General features: G+C 36.1%; 1 protein-coding gene across 1 annotated transcript in view; it reads left to right on the top strand.

Annotated features, from left to right (window-relative positions):
• The window catches only part of LOC132102863 (collagen alpha-1(XIV) chain-like), a 100,375-nt gene that overhangs the window by 7,898 nt on the left and 67,781 nt on the right, over positions 1 to 24,696 (top strand). Inside the window, exons 4-13 of the mRNA XM_059507556.1 lie at positions 2,993 to 3,136; positions 3,477 to 3,566; positions 19,747 to 19,902; positions 20,070 to 20,189; positions 21,139 to 21,303; positions 21,594 to 21,755; positions 21,848 to 22,002; positions 22,675 to 22,804; positions 23,884 to 24,026; positions 24,244 to 24,373. Coding sequence (XP_059363539.1) covers positions 2,993 to 3,136; positions 3,477 to 3,566; positions 19,747 to 19,902; positions 20,070 to 20,189; positions 21,139 to 21,303; positions 21,594 to 21,755; positions 21,848 to 22,002; positions 22,675 to 22,804; positions 23,884 to 24,026; positions 24,244 to 24,373 — 1,395 coding nt within the window. The remainder of the gene's footprint in view (positions 1 to 2,992; positions 3,137 to 3,476; positions 3,567 to 19,746; positions 19,903 to 20,069; positions 20,190 to 21,138; positions 21,304 to 21,593; positions 21,756 to 21,847; positions 22,003 to 22,674; positions 22,805 to 23,883; positions 24,027 to 24,243; positions 24,374 to 24,696) is intronic.

Genomic DNA, 24,696 nt, shown 5'->3' with positions numbered 1-24,696 from the left:
CATGATGTGCAAAGTCATCAGCAAACTGTGGTTCTCCAGTTCTGACTCCCTCTGCTCTGAGACTAACCCCAATCATGCTCCCACTGCTGCTGAATAAGCAACTTCCACTCCTCTTCAATTGATCTCTCGGCAAGTCACGAGGATTTTAATCAGGATCATTGGTCAGGGATCTGAATTGCAGGGGCAGGCTTCTTCATCACATTGAGGGACTGTTCAGGCATGACCGATTCAAAGGCAATACGTTTTGTCTGCACTTTTTATTACATCACAAAATGCTTTTTTTTGGGTAAATTTTAAATTGGCAAGTGCTTTGAAATGGATACTCCACCCAGAAATAAAAGTTCTATCAACATGTTCTCACTCTTATGCCATCACAGATAAATATTACTTTGTTCTGTGGAACACAGATGGAGATTTTTTAGAAAAATAATCCATCTCTCTTAGTCTATATAATGCAAATGGCTAGAACCTTCAAAGCTGATGCTTTAAAAGCGATATATGCGAGATCGACGGACAGGAAGAGAAGATAGTTTGAGTGATAAATAATCACTATATCTAACCTAATAAAAATGTTTTTATCTAATGTTATCCACGTTATATTTGATCTGTAACAACATTGTGAAATTTTATAAATATATGTTTGGTCATTAACATTTAAAAGCATGGGAGAATTGTCGGGATGAAAGACACGCACACACACACTTCATTTCTTTCCAGTATGATAGGAAATTAAATAAAACGAAAATCTGAATAATGTTAACTGTGAAAAGATGATCGACACGGCAGTTTAAACTGTCACAAGATGCATGTAACTAAGCAGCAGAGCGGTCTTTTAAAGTCGAAAATGACCCTTCTCAAAGCCCCGCCCTTTTCGTTACTGTTGCTACATCCGACAAGCCATGACACCAGTGTTGCCAGACGTACGATAATTAGCGTATTTGTTCGATAATTTTTACCTCTGTACGATGTACGATCAATAATGAAAAAAATCCCGTAATGTACGATAATTTCAGAATTTTTTGAAAATTTAAATGATGGTAGTTGCAGTTATAGGGCTTCTTTACTCATACACGAAATCGGCTCATTACAGACACTCTAAATGCGTTCGTGTGCACCTCAGGGTGTGTTAAGAATGCAGGAGAGTGCCCTGCATTAGTTGCGGTCCATGACAGAAAGAACCCCTTCAACATCTGGCAACACGCAGGATTTCGATGACAGCGGCACAGATGTGGAGTTAACTGCACCACGCAGAAACAGCTAAATTCCTTCTTCACTGGATGCGACGAAGCAAGTGTTAAAAATCATTTTTATATGTTTTAATATGCGCCGCGACGCAGACAGTCATAGTATTTTGTCTCACTGCTTCCGTCCAACAATAAGCCTTGTTGTCTATTGTGTTCATTTGCATGTCGTGTCAAAATGTTGTTGGTTTAGAATAGATAAATAACTCTTTTGACTCGTATACGATAATTTTCTTCCAAATACGATAATTTTGAACTTCTGGTACGATACTTGGGTATTTCCAATCTGGCAACACTGCATGACACTCTCATGCCACACATCATGTTCTTACGCAGTAAGTAATACATTGTGGAGCAAAGAGGAAACTGACAGCACGCTGACACACAAGACAGAGCAGGTTACTTTTGGTATGAAACAAAATCTCAGCTTTTCAGAAATTCCAACAATAAATACCATTTTGCGGCTCTTTAATGTGACGTGTCAGATTGCTTGAGTGCCTCAGTTCAGTCAGCAGATAACCCGATAATTTCTTTCTCTTTACTAGTTATCACTCAAAATAAACATGAATTAACATCAGAAAGTATCTTGTTTTAACCGCAGAAGAAGTCAGTACACACCATTTTTCAAGTTCAAGTCCACCAACATTAATCTACTCTTGTCTGGTTTGTTTATCGGACAAAATTGGTCTACTACTAAGTCATAATCCCAGACTTTGTCACCAGGCAGGGATGTCATGAAGCAAGAGAGATGGGTTTGCAGCCAAGACCTGTTTAGGACAGACAATTTGTCACTGTCAGTACTGCAAACAAACTTCATGAAGTTGTTTGCTGTGCAGAGGCCATAAAGTGTCCACTCACAGATTGTATTTGGGTGATAACTTGGCATCACAACTTGTCAGGCCGGTACTATTCCTCCTCTGGCTCAGAGCAAAGCTACTTTAGACAGGTTTTTTGGACATAATAGTATGTGTTAGCTTTTGCATTAGAGAACTTGGATCAGTTTAGAGGACTGTTCTGTTAGATGTATGAGGGGACAGATAATGGGATGCCCAAAAGCCTGTGTCTGTCTTTTCTGTAATCATGAACATGCTCATTATACTTAATTCATGAGCAAGTGCGAGTTTTTTTGAAACCGTTAATGGACCATCTATCTATGGACCACTTTGTCAACCAGACAAGAGTTTTCACCACGCAAAAAAATAAAAAAATAAAACATTAAATAAATTATTTTTTCCAAGTTGTTTCAAGTTTCAAGATGTGTACTTAATTCATATTAAAATTGTGGTTATAATAATAATAATAATAATAAAAATTGAACTGCTAATCATTTACATGACACTGTTAAAGGTAATCAAATGTGTATTTCTTTATCGTTTTGCAAAATACTTTTCTTTTAATCATGTCAAGTTAAAAATGTGTAATTAAACAGCTGACAAGTGAGAGCAACCAATGCATTTTCAGCTGAATGAGATTTTTTTATTCCTAATTTAAATTGGAATTTATATACACACACACACACACACAGGAATTTATGAAGTGATTCATTTAAACATTATTTTATTTATTTTATTTATTAATATCATTATCATTTAGAGCATTATTCCCTTCTGACACTGCATCTATAGGAAATGTTTGGCTTTGGCAGTCAGACAATAAAGAACAGGCTTTGATAGGTTTCTGAGTAGAAACAGGCATACTGTATGAGACAGTGCTAACTAACCATCCTCTCTCTGATTTGTGTCTGATGACAGGTGGGAAAACAAGGGAGTTACAAATTGCAAGGGGTGAGAATAAAGCAATAATAAAGGATTTTAATCCCGGGAAGGAGTATTCAGTCAAGGTTATAGCTGTGACTGGAAACCTGCACAGCCGAGCACTTCAGGGAAAGTATACTGGTACGAAATACCTTGTTTCTATGAAGCATTCCCACTAAAACAGACGGCAAGTGAAAATAATGTGTTTGATTTGTAGTCTTCTGTGTGTTTCAAGAAAACAATGAAAAAAAGAGTGCCTTGAAAATAACAGCATCAGTTTAATTTAGTAAAACTGTGTATATGAAAAATGTACAGATCTTGCATGTTTGAGATTAAGTTCAAATATTCGTATATTGATATAAAAAATATTAGATGACCCTTACTGTATATTTAGTTAATGGTATACAAAGTATTTTATACATAGTAATATATCCATGGCTCAATATTTTGGAATTGCTCTTAATTCCTCATGTGTCTTCAGCAGAAGACCAGAGCAGTGATGGAGACACCACTCAGCCTCAAAGACTGAAAGAACCAGGACCTGTGGAAGAGGGCAATGAGATCTCAGGAGGTAAAGTTTAACCTCCACAGACTTTGCTCTTTCATAGCTCAGGAGCCTTAATGGAGTTCTGAGGATTTTTCTTTTAAGTATCAACTGTGTTTCAAATGTTAAAAATCTTATTATTTCACACAAATAAACAAACCGTTTGAAAAAAAAAAAAACATAACTATTTTATAAATTGGTCATTTTGTTTGAATTCACAGGATTTGGTTGTATGGAAATATATTATTTTCAGTAAAGGTCCACCACTTAACCTAACTGTCTGTGGGACAAAAGCAGTTGTGAACTTAATAGCTCAGATTAATTTCTCACTGGTCTTGAGTGAATTTTTTTTGAAAATGCTTGAGTTCATTTTAAAATCTCAAATGCTTGATGGCAAACTTTGGTATCTTGTGATATTTGAACGTACATTGTGAACACCTGTTTGTCGTTGAAACTCTTGCGAGACTCTTTCTCAAGAGAAAACTCATGTAACACATGAAAATCTCCATTCTCTCATTTCAGAGACAACTGAGATATTAAAGACATCTCTCGTGTGGGTTTTCTGTTCTGTGGGCTCTTCTCTTGTGGGTCTTCCTTTTCAGTGGCACGTTTTGCTTTAATCTACATTATAGGCCATATGAATGTCTCCAGTGTTCTTCTTAGACTCATTATTGCTGATTTTCCAGTGAGAGCTACCCTCCTGTCAAGATATTTCAGCACTGTCAGTGATGTATAAGAACTGAAACTGGCTGAAGCTGCAGTGATCTCTCTGTAGATCACATCTTTGCTGATTTTTATGTCCCTGGCACACTTGACAAAATGAGCATGTTCAGGAAGTCAAAGTCAAAGAAGATGTTCCTGTCTGAAAGTTTCTTCTGATGTCTCTCAGGGCCAGATCTTAGTATCACCGCCCAGTCCTATATCACAGCAGTCTGTTACAATTCTGAAGGATTTTTGTACACAAAGAAATATATGCTGGATTTTTGACCCAAAATGCAATGTTGTAAAGTACAGATGAAACCGAGGAGGTAAAATGCAAGGGTAAGGATACTGAGCTTGTGGTTGACTGTGAAAGAGACACGTCTCCAGCCTTTCTCAGTTGGCCTTTTTTACTCAGCTCAAAAGAGAGATTAGACTTTGTTTAGCCATGAACATTGATGTTTAGTGGGTGTAAAAACAGCCCAGGCTGCTCTGAGGCTGAAATGTGCACTTAAATGAAGCATTTAACTTTTGTGCTACGTGGTCTCGCATCTGTTGTTCACAGTCTTTCATTGAGGTTTGACATTGGTACGGCTCACACAGACCTTAGCTGTCCTGTTTTCCTCTTCAGGCTACTGTCAAAGATGGCAAGACTTGGCACACGGACTCCAATTGGGTGGGGGAGCTCTGATTCTGTTCAGTTCTGTTAAGAATGGCTGCATGTTTTTTGATTATGACTGAGCACTAATTTGATTCTCTTCTTAAGATCTCATTAGCACAGAAAAACAATGAGATATTATTTCACAGCAAGTTCTTGATGATGAGAATTGCCACAAGAGGGTTATCGCTGACTCAAGGCATATTCAGACAGATAGATGGTGTCTTGCTGCCCACGCACGTGTGTATGTGTGTGTGTGTGTGTTTGAATGCTGGTGGAATGGGATGGAGGGCTATAAAAAAATGGGAATGTGTCCAAGCAGACAGAATGGAGGTAAATGGTTATCTGAGGATCCGTGCCATCACAGAGGGATGTGAAATGGCACTTTGAGCTCACATTTTTATATCTCTTCCCAATCCTCTCATTCACAAATTAGTGTTTCCAGAAGCAAATTGAAAGGTGGCATAAGCACAAAGCTGTTGCTTTTTATCTTCTCACCAAACACTTCTTTACTGGATGTCTGTAATTGTGATTCATGTTCAACATCTGTGGGTATATATGAGGCGAAGAAAAAAACATTGCAGCCCGCTGTGTAAATTACAATGTTGCAGTCAAATGAGCAAATAAACCCTTAACTGGCAAGTGGTTATTCTGATATATGGCTAATGCACATTTCCTGGCTTTTCAAAAAATCAGTTTCTGCTAATTTATATTCATGAGCCATGAATAATTTTTCAGTACGACACAATTTTTTAAAATATTTTTTTAGAGAGATATTAATACTTTACATTCATCAATGATGCATTCAATCATTCTAATTAATAAAAAGGATTTTAAAAAAATTCCATAAAAATGGAAATGTTTCTTGAGCACTCAATTCAGCAAATTAAAATATTGGATCATGTGACACCGAAGACTGAAGTAATGGCTGCTGAAATTCTGCTTTACCATCACATGAATAAATACTATATATATTTAAAATATATTAAAATAGAAAACAGTCGTAATTATATTTCAAAATATTATTGTTTTGACTACATTTTTGTTTAAATAAATTCAGCCTTGGTAAACATTAGAGACATAAGAATGTCAAGTTGGAGAGAGAACAGGAAATGAAGTGGGAGAGAGAGGAAGGACTCAGGGTTTCCCGAAGTGCAACAGTACCACATGTCCGAGCATTGCCAACGAGGGCATCGGCTCCAAAAAACATAAGAGACCAATTACCAAAAACATTAAAAAATTTTCTGACCCCAAAATTATAGCATCAAGTTTTTTTTCTTCTTCTCAGATTTAGAAAAATTTGTATTCATCCCAGTGAATCAAATCTTTGGAACCCATTCACAAGAAAGATTTGTTCAATGACTCCAGGTTCATTGCTAAACAAATCAGTGGCAACAACTGAGCATCCTTTTTTTAAGATTTTTATTTTTTCTGCCTTTATTTCAATAGTACGATTGGAGAGAGGAAAGAAAGTGAAGTGGGTGAGAGAGGGGGTGGAATCAGGAAAGGACTGCGAGCCGAGTCTCAAACTCAGGTAGCCCGAAGCACAGCTGTGCCACATGTCAGAGTAATGCCCACAAGGCCATCGACTCCAACTCATGTGTGTTTTGAGTCATTATTTGTTGACAACTGGAACAAGCTGACACTTTTGAGTCATTGTTTTCTCCACAAATGACAACAAAGCAGATCTCCAACTTTTCGTGAATGATTTTATCAAGCTAGAGAAACAATACAACATTAATAGCCAAAATGAATAAAGAGTTTCAATAAGGTCTGCATGTCCTTATGTACTGTATGTCATTTTATTGCTCAAAATCTCATTCAGACGCAAAGTCAGTTGTTGAATGCAGAAAAACAGTCACATGCTTTAAGTAAAAATAAGTAGAGATTGATTTGTTTACTTTAAATATTCAGTCAAAAACACTGATTGAACACCTTTAATAAGAAAGTTCTGCTGTCTGGGCATGATAGTCTTTGTCTGGGCTTGCTGGAAAAGGCCATGGGGGTCAACGGTCACATCTGTTTCACACAAACCCTCTTCTCCCACCCTCCCTGATAATAGTAGGGGAAGAAAGGCCTGATAATGGTCTCTTTTGACCTTTTTTGTTAGAGGGCAGGCAGGGCACTGGAGTAAGGTGAGAGGGCTGTTATTTAGGAATTCAGTACCTGCAGCCACTGTAATCTAGAGAGAGATATCACTCCCTCAGAGAACCCAAGGTGACTGCATGGGGACGGTTTGCTTCACTTCAAATGACCCTATTTCTAATACCCTGATGGTATTTTTAATGTGAGATTTTTCGCAGAGGGAGGCGCTTTTAATAAGCGATCATTGCTGTAGAACATTATTCTTGGAGGTGCTGTGTAAGGTGCAGAGATGGCTGTCCTTTAAAGCACTCCGTTGCCCTGCATTAGGTCGTGTGATGCACTGGGAATGCTAATAATGTCTATTTTGGCTCCAGTCTCAGGTGGCAGTTTGCTGAGGTAGGCAGTGATAAGGACAATGCTCTGGATCTTCCTCACAAGGAGGAAGGAGCTCCAGGACTTTCTCTGAAGGAGACTTTCGGAGTTTGACGTCTTATCAGGCCCCGCGGCCCGCTGGTGGAGGGGGCCGATAGGCAGAGTATTTGGCTGCTATGAAACAGCACATCTTTTTGGCATGTCAGCTGAACTATGTCTTAAAATTTGAATGCTGTTCAGTTGTGCTGAACAAATCTGCCTGTTACTACATAAACACAGGCAGTGATTGGTTTTCAATCGGATTATCAAAGAATATTGACGCTGTCAAACATGGTCACAGTGATCTCTACAATACTGGTGTACTGTACAGAATACCAATAAAACTTCTTAACTAAATAAGACGCTGTGTTTAAATGCATATTAAATGCATATTTCTTTCTGGTAAAGACATTTACCAGTTTATGAGGATAAAATATTCAGAAAAAATTTGGATAATGAATACACGTTATATACTTGAAGAAAAAATCAAGACTAAACAAACAAACCATAAAGAGTGTATCTTTAATTATGTTGTCATATGAAGAACAAATTAGCATCTACACTGGCTTAATTTTGTAAAGCTGTATGTGTTAGATTCACTAAAAATAATGGACTTATTAATAACGGTGTAATTTGTTCAGTAGTCATTTAAAAAACACTGGTCATGCTGGATTCATTAAAAAGAACCTGCTCAAAACAGTTGTTCATTTAAGAATCTGTATGCTTTTGATTCACTAAAAGAACAGATTCAAATAAGTAATTTGTTTGGGAATCTGACTGCACCAGTCACACTGATATGGTTTCGAATCACTATAAAGAACCTACTCAGAAGTGTCTTTAGTTAGAGAGTCTGACTAGAATGATGTACATTTAAGAATGTTTTTGTATGTTTTTGAATCACTAAAAGAACAGATTCAATGTTTGAATGTTTGGGAATCAGACTACACTGGTCACACTGTCACACTTTGATTCTCTAAAAATAACATACTCAAAAGAGTCATTCATTTAAGAATCTGTATGGTTTTGATTTACTGAAATACAGATTCACAGGATTCATTTATTTGTGAACTTGACTTGTGAACAATGGTTTTTGTTTCACTAAAAATAAATCACTCAAAGGGTAATTTGTTGATGAATCAAGCTAGACGGATGTATGTTTCACGATTGACATTCAGCACCTGTGTTCCGTTGCCACTGAATAATAAAGCAGGAAATATTATAAGAGCATTTTAGTATGCGATTCCATCTGCGTGGGTGGAAGAATACACAAGCAACAACCAATTTTTTTTTTGTTGTTCTAGTAAACTGTTACCGTGTGCCTCAAACACCATTACCTTGTACACTAGGACTATTTCAATGTTGAAAATTCCAGCCTTTTCACTCATTCAGTGGTGCAGCCGTGCCCTCTTAATCTTGTGCTGATTAAGTGAGTATATGTGTAATCTGTTTTGTGATTAATTTGTAGTAGCGCTGGTGTAATCACGTCAGCCATATTGCAAGAGAGACCACTGATCTTTGCCATGCCAGATGTGAAACCAAAGGCCAATACAGCTGCTTAGCACCACACAGCTGCCCGCTTGGCCTTTTGCCCATACTAAACAAACTCTGTATGGGCCAGCTGTTTATTAATTTTCATTTTCATTTTCATTCATTATAAGTCCACAAAAAGACCTGTTATGGCCATTAGGCAGTATCAGCATAGGATAAACTGCTGTTGACTTCGTTTTAGCAGTGGCGTTTTGATTAGGGCCGTTTGGGGACAGGGGGTTTGGATTAAACAGAAGCTGTTAAGAGATTTCTTTCCCCTCTAATCTGGTCCCTTGTCTGCATTAGAAATATATTTCTTTGAGCTCCAGAACACTAAAGACAGGTCTACGTCCAATCCTACTATAAATTTTGACTTCTTTGACCCCTGTTTGTTTATTACTGTCTGTTACCATAAGCTTTTGTGTTACTGTAGATGTTCCAGCTGGGAGTAAAGGTAAATTACATCCTCTATACTTGAGATTATTGCAGAGGGACACCCTGGTTCATGCCTGATTTAATATCCCTTCCTGTAATTAAGAGAGAGGGCAGCTCAGGGCCAGTGAGGCACTGATGTAATCATCAAGAGTTGGTATGATTCCTGGAGAGCAGTATATTTAATCTGTCTGTGTGTGTGTGTGTGTGTGTGTGTGCATGTGCGTGCACAAATGTGCATTTGCCAGGGTCTCAGCTGCAAAATTTCTTTGAACAATTTTTGGATGAAGAGTTGCCGTTTATATTGGACGTTTCCTTGTATCTCTTCTTCAGACATTTAGTGGGAAGATGTAGAGCAGATCCGACACTGTCAGTGGTATGTGATTGTGTCATTCTGATGATAAGGTTACTAATGTGAGAATTTATTGCCTAGGACAGAATTTTATTTCTTTATTTTTTATACTACGTACCAAATAAAAGTGACACTTGCTAAGTGCCTGTAGTAATGAATGATGTATACAGTACATACAAATTAGGGGTGTAACGATTTTCTAACCAAACCAAAAAACCGTGATATTCAAGCTTGAGAACTCGCAGTTTCCGTTTTGAAGATAAACAGAAAACATTGAACAGTAAACAGTGGAGAGAAAGACAACATGTGTATCAGTATCACTCTATTGGATTATGTCTTAAAGGAACAGCAGTCTATTCCTGCTGTCTGTGTTTTTAATGTTAAACAATAAAAGACAAGGAAGTCATTCACTTCTCTTGACTGAATAGCTTTTGTAACTTCAACAAGGATTGGTCTTTAATTTATATTGTGATCTTAACTGTTATGCCCCTTATATATATATATATATACACACACACACACACACACATTTTATAAGCAGTGTTTTTGTCTTATTTTCCATTAAAGAGTATAAAAAAATATATATATATATATATTTGCGGGTTACAAGTCCAACTCTCTAACAATTAGGCAATGACTGCCTATAATATATAATTTATTTGATTGATTAATGATTTATTTTATTCTTTCATTCAGTATGGATGCATTAAAGTGATCAGAAGAGAAAATACATTTATAATGTTACAAACAAATTTGGTATCTTTTAAACTTTCAGATGTGGCTCTTTTAAACTTTATATTCATTAAAAATCCTGAAAAAAAAAGGCTCACAGTTCCCACAAAAATGTTAAGCAGCAAAATGTTTTCAACACTGATAACAATAAGAAATGTTTCTTGAGCAGCAAATCATCAGAAGGATTTCTGACACACATCATGTGACACTGAAGACTGGAAAAGACTGTAAATTCACTGGAATAAATAATTTTTTGTTAAATATATTTAACTAGAAAACTGCTATTTTAAGTTGTAATAATATTTCACAATAATGCTGTTTTTTTCCTGTAGTTTTGGTCAAATAAACACAGCCTTGGTGGTCATTAGAGACTTCATAAAAAAACACAAAAAAATCTTAACTTCAAATTTATGTATTTATCGATATGCTGTGTGTGTATGTATACCAGAAACCTGACTATCATTGGCTCTGTATCCCCTGACCATCCCTGTCCTATTTTGTTTAATTTTCTTACTCTCTTTTCTTTCATTTTGCTCAAGTCAACGTCTCTAGTCACCTCTCACCTTGCACGTCTGCTGTGCGCTAATGAAAGTCTCAGCTCAGGTGTGTGATGGGTATTTACAACGCACTGCTCTAGTGAGGTAATAAAACCTCCGCTCCAGTGCCGCCCACCAGGGAGAATCAGTAATAATCCAGCGGGGCATAACTCTGAATATATGTGTGGAGCTTGACCTCTGCACAAGCACCATTAAGCATCTGGGAGTATTATATGATGGTCCCTCTCCATGAATTCATACACCTGCGAGGAGAGTTTGACAATGATTCAAGGTTATTAAGATTTTAAATCTTGGATTAAATTTTCTTTAGGGAACCATCTAACATTATAATAAAAATACATTCGTCAAAAATCATTGTCTTAATCTGATTTTTTGAATTGGGTTTCTAAAAATATATAACTGTCCCTACAAAAAGATTTACATGAGATGCAAAATGTTTTTATTTCTGAAATAAATGTTTAAAATATTTGAATAAAGAGTGATTTTCTTAACCAAATGGCATTTTTTTCTTTAGTTTTCTTGATCTTGTTTCAAACATAAGTCTATCAAAATGTAATAATGGTTTTCACCACTTTTTTTTTATTCAGTGTATCATTAAATATTATATTCTCTGCAGTGTTGTTATTATTAACTAAAACTATACAAATTATTTTTGATAATTAAAAATAAAGCTGAAACAAAGTTTAAATATTAGATGAAAAACTTAAACTAAAATTAGAAATGTTGCCTTGGTAACTAACTAAAATAAGTGAAAGTCGAGGTACTAAAATTGTTTAACTAATTAAAGAAAGCTAAATAGAAATATTTTAAAATAAACTAATATAAATAACCAAAGCACATACAGTAATAAAATAACTCGAACTTATTAAAATAATATTTATGCGTACTTATAGTCTTATGCGTTGTTTTTTATATGTAAATTTGTATGCAGGGTTTTTTTTTTTTTAAAAACAACACAAAAATAATTACATTTAAGAAATAGAACTTTTGCAGCATACTTTTTGTGGTCAGCTGATGTGTATCAACTGATATTTATGTTTAAATTCTCATTATATTTTAATAGACAACTGTTTAAAGCTGTGTTGTGTGGCTAATGGATGACTCAATAAAGAGTTCTCCTCTGACACCTCGCACATATAAAGTGCCAACGCTCGAGACCTGAGGGAAGTCACAAATCGAGGGCAAACTGATATTTTCATAACATCTGTCAAACCATTGGGAGGAAGCACACTTATCCCCAGTGTTATCATTTATTTAGGCCTGCCCTCCTTCAAGATTTAGTAGTGCCTCTGGTCATTTTTTCAAAATACTGTTTTTGTTTATGATGCACATGCACATATACACGTTTAGGTGTGGTATGGGTTGGTTTGACTGGCAACTGATGAAACACAGAGTTGGTTAATAGTGGCACTTATGGGATAGCGATTCTCTGTCCTGCCCTTCACCCATTCGAGAAGAAGGTCAGAGATCAGACTGCACTGAAGCTTATGTAGGGTGGTTCTGAACATGAACATAGTTTACTCATTACAGCAGAGGAACTCATCCACATTCTCTTCCTCTCTGGCAAAAAATCCCCATGCTCACAATTTAAAGTCTCTGAATAATGCTAAATGCTAAAGTGCGACATCTCTCAAAGCTGTTGTCGCTTTTAGACTGCACCCTGTCTGGCCTATAGCTTAATGAAAATGAGTGCTAATTAACCCCTATGAGGATCGCACATAATGGCTGTCGGGGAAGTGCCAATTAAATTGATATCTGGGATGACTGCAACATGATGATGTAATGGGATTCAAGTAATGGATAATGTACAGTCAGACGGTCATTATCACAAAACGACACCCAACAGGGTGATCAAGACCTTAACATGAAAGTAGCAGGGTTTCTTCAGCTCTTAAAAAGGTCTTAAAAAGTATTAATTTGCGTTTTCGCCAAAAAGGTCATAATGGCCTGTAAACAAAGATGCCGTGATGCCAAACCTCCTCATGGAAGAAGAAAGCTTTCATGTTTATAACTTTATAACTGGATAAACTAAATGCTGGATTTCCAAAAGTATGTGAAATATGTCAAGCTCACGCCATTCACTCTTTCAAATGCATCCAGGAGATTTACACACTGGTCTGTTATTGTGGGGACGTTTCCACGACTGGGTATTTTATTATATTTGTATATGGTGTGATTGATGTCATTTATTGAAAAATCTGAACACAATAAAGTATGTCTGAAGTATTGATTGTCTGGGCATTATATCCGAGAGAGGCTCATGTACGTTTTGTCTGAAATAAACTTCCAGAAGTTAGAAGAGCTCTGTTGATGATTGATCTCAGCATGTGATGTGAACTATCTTCGGCAAGCTTCGAGAAGCTGAGACAGGCTCGCTTTGTAGCCATGATTACCCAAACTCCATAGGTTTCTGTTTTATATTTATTTTTACCTATAACATCACTTCCCCTTGTGTGAGAGCCCTGATAGCAGATGCTGTATATAGTGTGTCGCTGAAGGGCAGTTTGGAAATCAGCTGTGACATTTTCAAAGTGTTTAGAGGCCTTTTCGGTCTGTGCCTCTTCCCACACAAACCCCAGATGGAGTGTAAAACAATCCCTCCAGCCCAGACACAACCCAAAGCCTGTGCTTTAGTAAAAATGCTGCTGAGAATAATAGGCACATCCAAAAAATGTAATAAATATCAGACAGAATTGCTACAGAGTCAATTTCATTCCCAGATAAATGGAGGCCCTGCAATAAATCATCTTCATGTCTTGGAAAAATGGTCATTTGAAAAAAATTAGCTTGTAAAGAAGCCGTGGACTGTAAGGCATACTAATGATTGAAATTCCTTTACTTTGAAGGACTGAATCCTTTGAACATGGTATGGAAGATATTAGATTGGACAGCATTATTTGGCTATTCTCAAAAGGAGGCTTAGAGGCATCTGATGATTTTTACATGACAGTGAACTCAACATAAACCATTGGTCAGTAATCATGAATTCTGTCTCCGACTTTTCAAAAACTGAGCTTGCATTCTTAGATCCGTCATCTGTGGATGTGATGCACTTAAATGAACCATATAGTTTGCAGTTAAATAATATGTTAATGTGAAACAAAGCATGTTGAATAAGCTGTTTAGTGTGCAGACAGAGTGTGTTTGGTCTGAGCAGCCTGACCTCTTTAGCACTGAATGAGAATGAGAATCTAACAGGAGTGCTATAAGAACAAAAATAGTAGTCATCACTGTTTTCCAGCTGGTCTGCCTGGAGAAATCTAGACGTGGACTTGCATTACACTCCCACATGTCAACATCACAAATGCTCTTCTCCACTCTGTTCCACACTGTAGGTTTGTGTCTTCTAGGGCTGCTGGAACCGGGGGGCGGTTCTGTGTTCCTCCACTTTTAGCCCACTCAATCAAAATTAGTAGGCTGAAATTAAAATATGTACCTTTGCAGACTCATATACTACAAGCACGTTTCTGATACAGGCTATGGTTTGCTGTAGTTATAAATATTTTTAATATTTCTTCAAAAACAAATTTTTTAGGAGAGATAATCAATAAAAGTGACACTGATCATTTTTAATGTGATTTTATACATTTTAGTTATAATATATTGATAATTATTTCTAGTTAATTGATGTAACATTGTTGACATTTCAATCTGATTAAAAATAAACAGAATAAAAGGTGATATAAAAACATTCCACAATTCTGACTGATACTGATAAACTAATGTTATGGCTGATAATTGTTAAATGACCAATATTAAAATTACACACACACACACACACACACACACACACACACACATATATATATATATATATATATATATATATCCACTATAAAAAGTAGTGCACTGCAAATGTTTGGGTTTGAAAACATTTTATTTTATGTTATTAAAATAAGTCTCTTATGCTCACTAATGCTGCATATCTTTGATTTGTTTAACAAAAATATAATAAAATACTGATATAATGTTGTTAAATATTTTTACATTTCAAAATAACAGTTTTCTATTTTAATATATTTTAAAGTTTCATTTATTCATGTGATGGAAAAGCTGAATTTCCAGAAGCCATTACTCCAGCCGTCAGTGTCACAGGATCCTTCAGAAATGATTCATTTAATCATCATAAATCATTCATTCAAAAAAAGTCCTACTGATTTGGTGCTAAAGAAACATTTCTTAATATTATGAATGTTGTGCTTTTTAATATTTTATGGAAACTGTGAACAGCATTTTTTTTTTCAGGATTCTTTGATGTAAATAACGTATGAGCATTTGATTGATGACGTATTTGAAATTTCTTTAATGTCACTTTTGATCAGTTTAAAAGTATTAATTTTACTTAATACTTAATACTTTACTTAAAATTAATTTCATTTCATTTCATTTCATTTCATTTGCAAACTTTTGACATTTCATGCATTTGTCAAATTTGTGTCTGCCTTGAATCAGACTGCTTGGTATTGTATATCTCAGTGCCAGATCAGTGTATTATATAGGCAGTTAATACATTCATGTAGTGACGTCACAACTCACCCAACTTCTGTCTCCTTAATCTAAATCTTGTTCCACACCACTGGGCTCTCATCTCTCACTGTGCTCTTTAACTAGAACAGACCTCTGTGTTTAAACTCTGATTCACCTTTTTATATTTCTTGCCACTTCGCAACCCATTAAGAGACGAGATGAAATGCTTAATTTTCATGCTTAAGGCCTGTTTCAGGTTGTCCTGCCAATTCTGGGAAGAGTCCCCCAAAAGGCCCAGAAAAGCCCAGATTGTGCCATGCTATCTGTTCCTACGGTTTATTTAGATGGAATAGACTGATTAACTTTGTGTGCTCTTTAGAACAAAGGCTCCCATTCTTCCGCCTGTGCATTGTTTGGCAGTTAGTTATGTTGTTCCCAGATTTTTCTCTTGATGTCACAACGCATATCATACAGTCGGAGAAAAAGCTGAGGTATAAGACAGGAATAATGTGGTGTGATAAAATGCTCTACAGAGGCTAGATAGATCAGCTGCTGTCCTCTCATTGTTTCAGTGACCCCTGTCTGCATTCTTTAGGAAGGTGGAGGAAATCCGTTGGTTAAAGCTGTTAACCTTAATAGGCACTGAATGGTTTTTAAACATGCCCCTAAGTCCCAGGTGAGCTCTTACTCTGGTTATATGCTTTATTGCTCTGCCCACTTCAGTTATTAAAGGCCTTTTTAATAACTCTTTCTTGTTGATATTCTACTGATACAGATACAGTCTCAGAATTGTTCTCAGATTCTTAGAAAGTATTAATCTGTGACTTAGACTAAAATTGGTCTGCTGTTGCTATAGATGTGCAGAATTCCAGTATGTGTGTATTATTATATTTATAAACATATACTTTTCTTGGTACTTTCTTGGCATTAAATTGATTAAATAAATCCATTTATAATGTAAGATTTTCACCATATATATGACAATAAGAAAATATTCTCAAACAGGCAGCAAATCAACATATTAAAAATGACATCACAGGGATATAATTGTAATAATATTTCACAATATGACTGTTTTTCAAAAACATAATAATTATAATAATAATCCCAAACGTTAGAAATTTTGAATAAGCGTGTATTATCTAAAACAAAAAAATATTCTTTTATTTCATTTTACACAACATTTTATATCTTTTAAACAATATTTTATCATTTTAAAAATCTTATATATTGGACTGATTTTGTTGCCATTTAGAGGTTTAGGAGAAAATAAAATCTAATGGGCTTTTTACCTTGAGATTAAGATCTTTTTTTCCTATCCTTTCTGGCTTTGTTGTATTTCATAATACAGTAGCTGCCCGCAGGTAGCCCATGCATAATAATTTGGGGATATTGTCAGCATATTAAAAACCACTCCAGATATCAAGCAGACTGTTCTAACCCCAGGCTTACTATATCTTTGTCCCTTCAACATCCCTGTATTCCTTAATGACTTCACCTCAAAGAGAGTTGAAAGGTAGCCAAAAACCTTGCTTGCTCAAAACGTACTCATTATTCAGCGCCTAGAAAGAGCAAGAATTCTCCTTCCCCCCACATTAGTAGTCTAGACACCCCAGCGGCAAGGGTATGAAGATAGCTGACAAATTCCTGACATGAGGATTCTGTCACGAGCAGCAAGAACGCTATTCAGTAGTTAATCTAAATATGCATTTAATGAGAACAATAAACGTGACCTGCCACGGAACCTGCCCGCAGATATTCACCTATAGAGAATATTTTCACATGTTTGGAGACACCACGGCACACACAGGTGACAAAAATGAAGCCAGAATAGGTATAAATATCAGAGCATAGTGCATATATCATATCACGCTGCTTTGATTTTGCATTCATGAAGGATGCGAAGAGTTGATTGCATTGTCTAGTGTGTTAATCTCATTCGCCTGTCTCTTCTTCTCTTCCTCCAGCATATGTTTGATTGAGAGCTCCCAGAGGACGTCCTGCAACCGACAGAGAGCTTGTGCAGCCCAACGGCTGCAATCTATGGCAACTGCATTGCAGCAAGCACTTCCATGGCATCCTATAGCAATTGCATTACCTTTTTGGGTTTTCTAAAGCAGCAACGAGGTCTGTTGCTTAGTAGATAAGTCCCTGGGCTCTTAGGGCTTAATGAATCGATGTTGCCGGAGCGCTGATGGTTCTGATGAATCCTCACCCCTGAATCTCAGGATACAATTGGCCTCGTGCTCTCAGATAGAGGAGCTTACGTTGATTAGTGATACCGGGGCTCTCAATAGCTCACTGATAACAGCAGAAGGTACCTGTGTCTTGACAAGCCACTCTTTGTGTAATGGTGTGGATCGAATGCCGCTGCTATTCACAGACATAAGTAGGTAGAGTGGAAGTAAGAAGCACAAGAGTTAATTAAACAAATCTTGCAGCGATTGAATGGGGGTTTTATTGAGTGTTTTCTCAGAGACGAATCGCTTCCTGGTGGTAAAACTAAACTGATTTGACAGACATGCCTAGTTGATTTGCCTGCCAAGATGTGCTTTTTCAGTACCTGTCTTTACTGTAATGGTTCTAAAACTAAAATAAAAATGTATATTCTGTCTTAATTTACTTACCCTAATGTATTTATTTTTTTCATTCATGTAACACAAAAGGTGATGAGGATGAGTATAAAGTTGAAGTATCATAGAAGTGGTATATATTTGACCCTTAAGTTGCTGGGGTATATTTTTAGCAATAGCCAAAAAAAACATTGTGTGGGTCAAAATTAATGATTTTTCTTTTATGCCAAAAAGATCATGTTCCATGAAGATATTTTGTAAATTTCCTACTATAAATATATCAAAACTTAAATTTTGATTAGTGATATGCATTGCTAAGAATACATTTGGACAACTTTAAAGGCGACTTTTTTTGCACCCTCAGATTCCAGATTTTCAAATAGTTGTATCTCGGCCAAATATTGTCAGATCCTAATAGCTTATTTATTATGTATAAATCTCAATTTAGAAAAATGTACACTTAAGACTGGTTTTGTGGTCCACGGTCACATATGACTTAAGTGCTAACATTTAAACATTATACATTTTAATAATTATACATTGAAAAACACACAAAAAACACACTGAAACTCATAAAAATTCTTCACTAAAACTCTTTACATAATAAATCAAAATGTAAATTTCACAGAATATATACAAATTTAGATCATTATTCATGGAAAATCATGGAAACTGTTTGACTCCAGTCCCGACACTTAGCAGCACGTACATTTTGGTCTATGCCTCACACAGAAATTTCATATGACTCACATGGAATATATGTTCGGTGTGGACTACTATTATGGACCTTTTTCATCTTTTTAAATTCCTCATTCACTTGCATTACACTGAAAACCTTTAATGTTCCATGGAAGAATGACAGTCAGGTTTGGTGTGACATGAGCGTTAGTAAATAATAATAACATTTTCAGTTTTTGGATGAACTGTCCATTTTAATGTAGATCAGTCACTTTTAAGATTATGGAAATATGTCATTTGCCACAAATTAAGAGCCTCCATTCTCTACTCCTCACTGCCATCTTTGTGTCAATGGATTTCTCTGTATTGATGTTTAGGACTAGTTGAATTTGGATAATGTCCCTGTTCTGTATTTCAGCTCTGTGTTGATGGTACCAAACACCAATGCTCTTATAGCCATGACTTGCATATAAGGCTATAAGGCTTTGACGGCCAGTTCTTCTGTGAAAATAAATGATTGAGGGAGGAACACAACAGACTCCCATGATACACTACTGAGCTCTGTGGTCCTGTGCTCCTCAGATTTACTGCCCGTACTCTCACTTCATCACTTTACCCCTCTGTGTGTGGATATGTAGTTATTGCACAGTGGGACGGCCAGGAGTTACCGTCACATAAACACACACATGATTTGTTCGAGTTCAAGATGCCATCAGTTGTCTCTAACCAGTGTGGATCCCAGAGCTGCTCCGTTAAAATTGTATGAGTAAAATAATTTTGCTTTGGATGATTGTTACTGCTGTGTTCATAAATCAGACATGTTCTTCCCTGCCCTATGATGATACTTTGTGCAATGACAGAGTGGCTCAATAAAACCGTACCTGGATTCGCAGACTGCTGTGTAATTTGTGGGATGGTGTTGAGTTTGTTTGTTTCTTAAGAGGACAATGTGTTTTGAATCTATAGACATGTGGGACTGTACTGTAACAAGGTTCATTCATTCTTTTTCTGTCTCTGTTCATCTCTCATAATCCAGCGGATCAGTTTGTCTGCACAACGTCTGCTATTGCGGATATTGTCATCCTGGTCGATGGATCTTGGAGTATTGGGCGAATCAATTTCCGTCTGGTTCGCCTGTTCCTTGAAAACCTGGTCAGTGCCTTCGATGTGGGAATAGACAAAACCCGGATTGGTGCGTTTCATTAATTCATTATTCTTTTGTAATAATTGGTCTGACCTAAAAACAGATGTATAGTAAGTGGATCATATATTAATTTAGACAGCTATAAATTACGTTTCAATTTAGATCTGATGTATAAAGTGTCAGTGTGTTTCCTGAATGTGTTTTTTATGTTTTAGGACTGGCCCAGTACAGCGGGGATCCACGAATTGAGTGGCACTTGAATGGCTTCAGCACAAAAGATGCAGTAATAGATGCTGTCAAAAACCTGCCGTACAAGGGAGGCAACACTCTCACAGGTAATGTGCTGTGCTTTTCCAGACCTTTTCCATTGTTCCAGAGACACTGATATACTGTGCCGTGTCAAAGTGTTAATAACCAGTCTGATCGTTGTACCAAAGTACAAATCTAAAGTACAAAAATGATTAACTGTAGGTATAACAATAAATAACTAAATTGGTATTTCACTTTTGTGTGCAGTTTTTCAGTGCAGGAACCTGAATTTTATTCGTTAACATGATCAGGCACTATAGGTGTTGTTTATTGTAGCAGTGCAAATTCATATATCACAATTGCACCTTTATGTCTCACAGTTATGACTTAGTTTCCCATAACTGCCGTTATATGTCTCAGATTTGTCACTTGTGTTCTCATAATTGTTTTTGTATCTCAAAATTGTGATTAATTTACTTGTAATTGTGATTTTATTTCTCACAACTGTGACTTTATTTCAAGTAATTGTAACCTAATGTCTCACAATTTGATTCGCTTTCTCATCTCGAATTGCAATTTTGTAAAATGTTTGTATTGTATTTCTCAAAATTATGAATTTTTGTAATTATGACTAGTTTTTGTAATTGTGATTGTACATCTCAAAATACTTTCTCATAATTGCGACTTTATTTCTTGTAATTGTGATTTTGTATCTCACAATTGTGACTTTCTCGAAATCACAGTTTTATTTCTCAAAATTGTTTCTGTCAAAATGTAGGGTTAGTTATTTTATTTCTTGTACTACAATATAATCGTGATTAATTTTTTAATTGCAACTGTGCAATTATGACTTACTTTCTGGTAATTGCAGTTTTATTTCTCACGATTGCGACTTTATTTCTTGGATGTTTGACATTATATCTCACAGTTGTGACCACTGCTCTGTTCATAAATGCAACTTTATAGGTCACAATTGCTTTTTTTCTTGTATTTGCATATTTGAAACTCTTTTATTTAATGTTTTGGTTTGTCTAGGTCTTGCTCTTAATTACATCCTGGAGAACAGCTTCAAACCTGAGTCTGGGGCTCGAAGCAATGTTCCCAAAATTGGAATTCTGATAACTGACGGCAAATCCCAAGATGACGTTATCCCACCTGCTCAGTCCCTGAGAAGTGCTGGAGTCGAGTTATTTGCCATTGGTATTAGAAGATTCCTTAACGCATCTTTGTGTAAACTAGTTCATCCAGTTTAATGTATGCAGTTTGTAGAAAAAGTATCGTGCTAGTGAAAAATATACATCCTCAGGGCTAATGTTTACACGTTGCGGAGCTTTTCAGAAGTCATTTATGAATTTTATCACTAATAAGTATTTACAAAATCTTCCAAAAGATTGTAAACCGTCAACAATGACACACTATCAACACAAGCTATTTATGATAGATATTCCAGAAGCATGGAATATGACCTGTGTGGAAATGGTTGTGCGTAGGTGTGAAGAATGCTGATGAGAACGAGCTGAAGGCCATCGCCTCTGAACCAGAGAAAACACACGTTTATAATGTGGCAGACTTCAGTATCATGAGCACTATAGTGGATGGCTTGACCAGTAAGGTGTGTGATGGAGTGGAACAACAAGACAAAGAAATTATATGTGAGTGTTTTAATTGCGGTTTAAACTTAGATACAGTATGTGATGTGTGGAACGGCTCTAAAGCCTCATGATTTCCTCATGACTGAAAACAGATTCTTCCACTGAAGAGACAGCATCTCCACCCCAAGACTTGGTCACTTCTGAGGTGACTGCACACAGTTTTCGAGTGTCTTGGACTCATGCGCCTGGCAGTGTGGAAAAATATCGGGTTGTTTACCATCCAACCGGAGCAGATATTCTGGAAGAGGTGACCAATCAGAACAACTCTCAAATATGCTACTGAACTATTAACAATGCCACAAAACATCCACCAAGCTTATCCTATACAAACCTTCCACCTACTGTAAGAGCCACTTAAAGAAATAGTTCACCCAAAATCATTTATTATTTACTTATCCTCAAATCATTCTAAAGCTGTATGATTTGTTTTCTTCTGTAGAACACAAAAGACCAATATGATGAAAGTCTATTAGGTCCGAAACCAAATTCAACACCACTGACTTACATTGCATGGCCACATTTTACCAAAATGTCTTTTGGAAGATACAGTAGATAACCTTATTATTAGAGGTCTTACTACTTAAGTCAGCTGATGTTCACCAGATGTCATTCTTGTGCTTTCATTCTTTAAAATAAACTCTGATTTGTTTAATATTTTGTTATCTAGAGCAATGACAGTCATTTTTAACTGTGGCTTAAATGTCAAAATACTTTTTAGTGCCTCTTTAATCTTTTGTTCTATTTCCAGGTTTTTTCGTTTGTTTTGTTTTTATTTGTCATGGGTGTCAGCACAATACTATAAATAGTATGTGCTGCGCTATATGTGCCACATTATTAAAGTTTTTTGGTCTTATTTTCCAGAAGCATTCTCCAAACTGCTTTGCTAGGCATCACGAACCACTGTTTTCTTGCTGTACAGATTGTGGTGGGCGGCACAAAGAATTCAGTCGTCCTGCAGAATTTGAACTCTCTGACTGAATACGAGATTGCTGTGTTCACTGTGTACCGCAGCGCAGCAAGTGACGCTCTGAGAGGCAGCGAGATCACGCGTGAGTCATACTCTAAACTTGCCACGACCAACATTGACTACAGAACATTTCATTTCACATGCATTACAGCCTCGTGTCCTTCAACACCATTTCACTGTAAAACAGTAATTACCCACAAACCACATGACTATTCCGTGTTCCTAAATGCCCTTTACTGTAATTCTGTATATACAATATGTTTATTTCCTAATTACTATTTTAGAGCAGAAGCTTGCCAGTCAACTCAAGAACACAGGACTGAAGTCTGTAGTATTTAGTGGTTGATTAGGATGTTTAAAGTCTTTTAGGTTTATTCATGTGTGCTTGTTCCACAATGAAAACATTTTCTGCTCGTCTCACACTCCATCAAAGTCACACTCTTCCCAGAATCCAACTTAGAACACACTTCTGATTTTTGCAAATCTTTTACACACATCCAAAACCGAAAAAAAAAACACTCAAGATACTGTGCACATACACTGTATTTTCAGTATTTTTCCAGTAAAACAAGATTTAATTCAATTTAGAGAAGCTAAATTGTGTTAGATATTAAAACTTTTTGGGTTTTCTGAGATGTGATTTGTATTTAAAGCAGATCAAATAAAATGTAACCATGTAAGTTAAATGTTATTATTAAAATTGTTTCTTTACCCTTTGTTTTTCCTTTTCCTTAAGCATTATTTTTCTTAAAATATTCTGAATTATAAATTATTCTTCAAAGATTATTAAAATTGTATTAATATGTATTTCCTTATTAAAATATTTTATGTTTTAAATTAGATATATATTAAGTACATTCTTTTAGTCTTAATATTTTATACAACTTTGCTTGCACTTACATTTAAATTAAGATAAATTAATTAGAAATTTAAATCTTAAATCTTAGATTTTTTATCCTCACAATAATTAAGAATTATGAACTATGATTATGTATTTTTCTCACATGTATTCATCTTGTTTTCTGTACTTTTACTGTAAAATAAGACAAAATATGGATTTATAAAATTATTGCACACACTCACTCACATGCAAACACAAAAAAACACTGTCTGTCTGTGTTAAGTATGGATGTCTAATTTATATGTATGTGTGTATCTCAGTGGCTCTGCCAACAGTGAGTGATCTCAAGGTGTACGATGTGACAGACAACAGCATGAGAGCCCGCTGGAGGGATGCAGAAGGGGCTTCTGGGTACATGATCCTTTACGCTCCACTGAGCAGTGAGACTACAGATGAAAGAGAGGTGAGCCTGCAAATTATCTTTGTGAATGATACGTGCCGGTATGATGACACTTCCACCAAAATAGTAGCTTTGCTGTTACACTCTTTTCATGGGAGCTGTAGAAGAGGAATAGCATTCATCATGTCTGAGTTCCCTTGGTTGCACTTTGATCTGTGTTTCAGCAGCCTTTATGCTTCTCTAAAGGTGTTGCCATTTTGCCATTGTTTTTGGGATACAGCTAAAGGTGGATGAGTCGGTGACTGATGTGGAACTGACTGGATTGATTCCTGACTCTGAGTACACCGTTACGGTCTATGCCATGTTTGGAGAGGAGGCCAGTGATCCCGCTACTGTTCAGGAGACCACCAGTGAGTGTCAAGGCCAATCTGTTTTCTTTCCAACTCTATTTGTACAATGTCCAGTGTTTAATGGTTCTGTTTTAAATTCTGCAGCACAGATAAATTCAGAATAATGCACATTAATGAACACAATAATGTGTTTAAATGTGCTCAAAGTGATAGGGCTGGATGGAAAAATAGTTCAATATTTTGAATAATAATATTTGAACTATATCTCAAATGGCTTTTTTTTTTATCAGATCAAACCTGGCTTCAACCAAGTTATGTAAAACCAATTATATAAAAAATGTTTAATGCAATATTAAAATTCTGTTAAGATCCACATTTTATAT

Source organism: Carassius carassius, chromosome 24, assembly GCF_963082965.1.
Source record: "Carassius carassius chromosome 24, fCarCar2.1, whole genome shotgun sequence".
NCBI classification, from domain to species: domain Eukaryota; kingdom Metazoa; phylum Chordata; class Actinopteri; order Cypriniformes; family Cyprinidae; genus Carassius; species Carassius carassius.
Note: the sequence above shows the minus strand (reverse complement) of the source record. Positions and strands in the feature narration are given on the sequence as shown.